Raw genomic sequence first — 4,338 nt, forward strand, 5'->3', positions numbered from 1 at the left:
TTTTTTTGTTTCCCATGCGACGTTCCCCAACAATGAGTGCACGGATTCTCAAAGCTGTGTACTTTCCAACTGCTAATATTCTTACTGCTCCGGTGGGATCGAGGCCATCCCAGATCTGGCGCTCCTTGTGCGAGGGGAGGGATATACTCCTGACGGGCCTGATTAAGTGAATCGGGAATGGTGCTAACACCAATATCTGGAACGACAACTAGCTCCCACGTGACAACTGCATGAGGCCCTTTGGAGTGGTATCCCCACATCCAATGGAAAGAGTATTGGATCTTATATCACATGACCGTCGCTGGGATGAACGAGCTCTGGCAGAACAGTTGCTTCCGATGGATGCCGACATCGTCAGGCGAATCCCTCTCAGCGACACTCCCCAGGAAGATTTCTATGCATGGCAGTATGAACGATCAGGTGTTTTCTCTGTACGATCGTGCTATAGGATGGTTATGGCAACAAAAGCTAGGAGAGAAGGGTGGCTCAATGGGGACACAGAATCATCGTATATGACTCAGGAGGAAAATAACTGGAAGAGGTTGTGGGGTGTTCAGGTTCCATCCAAGCTGCGTATGTTCGCGTGGAGATTGGCTCGGGCATCTTTGCCAACGGGTCAGGAGAGGGGAAGGCGCCATATGACGACCGAGGTATCTTGCCCTATATGTCATGCCGCTGTCGATACGTGGAGACATGCCCTACTCGATTGTAATATGGCGAAGAGCGTCTGGTCTCTGCGGGACGATGAGGATGACTACCTACTGCCAGTGTATGGGGATGAGACGGATGATCCTAAGCTTTGGCTGCATGGTCTCTGTAATGCTCTTAGCGGTGACCGTTTTGTTACTGTCCTAACTACGCTCTGGGCGATATGGTGGGCTAGACGCCGGGCAAACTATGAGCAGGAATTCCAAAGCCCTCTGTCCACACATCAGTTCATTCAGCGTTACCTATCCGAGGTCCGTGGACTGCCAGCAAAGAATCACCAGCATGGGAGGCCGGCGAGAACACCCAGGCCGAGATGGATACCACCGGCGACAGGGGAGACGAAAATAAACATGGACGGCACTGTTGCGAAGTCATCAAATACTGGGGCTGTTGGAGTCATTTGTCGTAATGATCAGGGAGGTTTTTTTGGTGCTTCCGCGGTGGTCACTCCTGGCATGATCGATCCGGAGGTGCTTGAGGCACACGCATGCAGAGAAGCCATGGCATTGGCAGAAGATATGATGGTTCCCAGAGTACGGATTGCATCTGACTGTGTGAGAGTCGTTGAGGAGCCGAAGGAACAAGTACACCGAGGCGCGCATTGCATGATCCTGAATGACATCCAGGGAAGGATGTCTAGTTTTAGTAGTTGTGTTCTTATTCATGAGTACCGTAATAGTAATAATGAGGCACATAACCTTGCACGGATGGCCACTACCCTAGATCCGGGCCGTCATGTGTGGTTCGATCAACCTCCTGACAACCTGTGTATCCCTCAAAACATTATGATATGAATAAAGTGGTTGTCTTTCAAAAAAAAGAAATGATGCACCTGCCCCCATGCAACCACTATGAAATTACCCTCTAAGCTAGCAAGCTTATACTCTCAGTGTGAGGTACATGATAAATGATAAACATATAAAAAAACTCAAAAAAACCTCATGTACTTAATGAAATTGGGGACCAGCTCTTTAACTCAAAATAAACAAATGAAACGGTTCTCACCTTCAGAAAGGTGCCATCTAATGCTTGACATTTGAGTATCATGCTCTGGAAATGACTCCTTTGGCTTATCATCAATAACTGAAATGAAGAGTAGAATTTTAATGCAGCGGAATTTAAGCTATATAAACGAATATGTGCAATAGCTTAAGCAAGAAAAGGTAATATTTTAAAGGAATTGAGATCATACCAACTACTGTAATGCTTGCTCCATACTTCTTTGCTAGAGAAGTGGTTGTGGCTACAGCCTGGCACATCATCAGCCATTATGGGTAAGCCACTTTAAAAAGAACAACTATTGCACTCCATGAAGGAAAAAAAGGATCAGCCAAGAGTCATTCCTTCAAAGAAAACTATGGTGTAACTAATGGGCATAATAAAACTGGCCTGAAAATTGGCCACAATGTTTAGAGTCCCCTAAACTATCAATGCAGTATACATATACATGATTCTTTAGCAACGAAACGCAAACAATCAAATATCAGAAAAAGGAAACAGACATGTCTTGTGCCTTCTGAAAGGTAAGGGTTGCGGTCGGTGATTGGAAGTAGAACATGCTTAACTTGGGAGAGAGCATCAATCGCTAAAGCACTTGGAGATTCATTCACTTCAGCCCTTACTGGTTACAAACAAAGTTGCAAACAGACATCAAACGGTAGGCAAACATATATAAATAAATAAAGGTTGTTCATTAAATTTTCTTTACAGGTGTTGTTAATTTCCATTTTGATTACAGTTTTCCCTGGTAAGTAGAAAGCCAAAACATGGTCAGGATTCACTGCAATCCACTAACTTGGGTGCAGCAAACGAAGGCTACTACATTGTCAAGATTCAGGATCCAGCAGAAGCATAAGTAGGCTTGGTCCGACACAAACATTCTAACATCGTAGTAAAATCATTACTGGCAACCCGACTTCAAATCAGATTGAAGGAAATAGTTTTTTAAGGGCGAAAGAACTAATCTTGAGCACACGGAGTGACAGCACGAAGCCACGGCCTAGCAATTAGCATAGTAAATCTCAGGCCGACTCCAGTGAGAGCGGTTTAACACAAGCTGGTTGAAGCGTAGACAGATACCTCCGTGCCGGGCTCCCCGACGCCGTAGCCAGATGCCGCCCTTCCTGTTGACCGGCGGGAAGGCGAGCTCCGGGGTGTGGCTCGCGCGGAGGCCGGAGGCCATCGCGGGTGGGAGCGAGCTGGCGAAGGCCATGGGGGTCGCGGATCCGGGAGGGAGGCACCGGATCTGGCCGGGGCGGCGCGAAGTAGAAGGTGATGGGCCGGACGGGCGCCCACTCGGGCTCGGACATGCGGGCCATGACGCCGTCGATGGCCTCCTCCAGCCGCCGCTTGAGCGCGCCCGCGCCCTCCCTGGTCGCCGGCAACGCCCCCGCCGCGTCCAGCTCCAGCACCATCGCGCCCCCCGCGCCCGGGAGCCGTGTGTGGTTTAGCATAATGAACTTTCTGTTTTGTTTTTTCAACACGAACTTTGTAAGTTTTGCAGACTAAACTTTCTGTGTTTTTTTAGCACAAACAACCTTGCCTATGCAACAGCAACAAGCAAACAGAGTAGCACAAAGAAAGCAACACCATCACCTACACGAGTAGCACTAAGTTTTTGCAAATTGTGGGAATGGAGTGAGTGCACACACACGACTCGCAACGGACACGAGTAGAAGCACAAAAGAGGTGGTAAGCAGCCTTATTCTTCACTACATGAAGCATTATTTTCAGTAAAGAGCTGATGAAATAGTGTATCATAGTGAAAATTCAATTATGATTCAAAAGAAATTTAGAACAAGCTGTGGCACAAGTCCATAACATGAAGAACATTCGTTGTTAGAAGACTTTGAGGAGCACTCCCACAGGAGAGGGCACAACGTTTTTTTCGCGTAGAGGCCTGGACTCAAAGCTCTGCAGTAGGGGAGGAGCTGCGGCCAAGAAACTTGAACTGTAGTGGAGATTAACCAAGGTGATGCACCAACGACAAATTTGGCTATAGCTCTGACCGATGAACATCATGTGGAGGCGTAGTTGACCTGCAGTAGTATGGGGGAGATCTCGATGGGAGGACGAAGAGGGTCACCCCGGTCGGCGATGAAGCTCTGGCTGGTGCTCTCCCCGACGGACACCGAGCTGTGGCCGGCGAGGACCGCTCCTTGACGGGTGTCAGCTCCTTGAGGGCGAGCTGGTGGCGGCGGATCTGGGAGTCGAAGGTGGTTGGGGAGGAGGCGGCGGACCCGGGAGGCGAAGGTGGTTGGGGAGGAGGCGGCGGCGGGAGGCGACGATTGTTGGGGAGGAGGCGGCAGATCCGGAAGGCGACGGTGGCTGGGGTCTTCAGATCCAGGTCAAGGGCGACGCGCGTCACCATTGCCGGCGGCGGTGGTTTGGTGGCCCGGGAGCCGCGTGTGGTGGGCGCGGCGGCCCGCGGGGGCTGTGGCCAACAGCCGCCGGGAGCACGGGAGGGTGAAGGTCCCTCTGCGCCCGCCGGAACCGATCACACGTGCACTTCCATCACATCTGCAGCCCTCTGAACGAGTTTGATCGGCCGACTCATGACCAACCAGAACCTCCAGCACTAGACGCGTGCCTCTTCTATTTATTGTTTTTCCGCAACATCATTTGTGTTGC

General features: G+C 50.2%; 1 protein-coding gene across 1 annotated transcript; it reads right to left on the reverse strand.

Moving 5' to 3' along the window:
• Positions 1–1,669: 1,669 nt before the first annotated feature.
• Positions 1,670–2,920, reverse strand: LOC123440756. The gene is made up of 4 exons (XM_045117304.1): positions 2,788–2,920; positions 2,211–2,329; positions 1,901–1,958; positions 1,670–1,791 (listed from the first exon to the last, which is right to left on the reverse strand). The coding sequence occupies exons 1-4, from the start codon at positions 2,918–2,920 to the stop codon at positions 1,685–1,687; spliced, it is 417 nt and encodes a 138-aa protein (XP_044973239.1). The 3' UTR covers positions 1,670–1,684.
• Between the last annotated feature and the right edge of the window lie 1,418 nt (positions 2,921–4,338).

The sequence above is a fragment of the Hordeum vulgare genome, chromosome 3H, assembly GCF_904849725.1.
Source record: "Hordeum vulgare subsp. vulgare chromosome 3H, MorexV3_pseudomolecules_assembly, whole genome shotgun sequence".
Classification (NCBI taxonomy): Eukaryota; Viridiplantae; Streptophyta; class Magnoliopsida; order Poales; family Poaceae; genus Hordeum; species Hordeum vulgare.

What these genes read in the sequence shown, in the direction of transcription:
- LOC123440756 (XM_045117304.1), bottom strand. Translation starts at nt 2,920, where the DNA reads ATGGCCTTCGCCAGCTCGCTCCCACCCGCGATGGCCTCCGGCCTCCGC. An exon ending in TTTCAGAAGGCACAAGACAT is followed by an intron (nt 1,959 to 2,210) that starts GTCTGTTTCCTT and finishes ATGATGTGCCAG; the next exon opens with GCTGTAGCCACAACCACTTC. An exon ending in AGCAAGCATTACAGTAGTTG is followed by an intron (nt 1,792 to 1,900) that starts GTATGATCTCAA and finishes TCTTCATTTCAG; the next exon opens with TTATTGATGATAAGCCAAAG.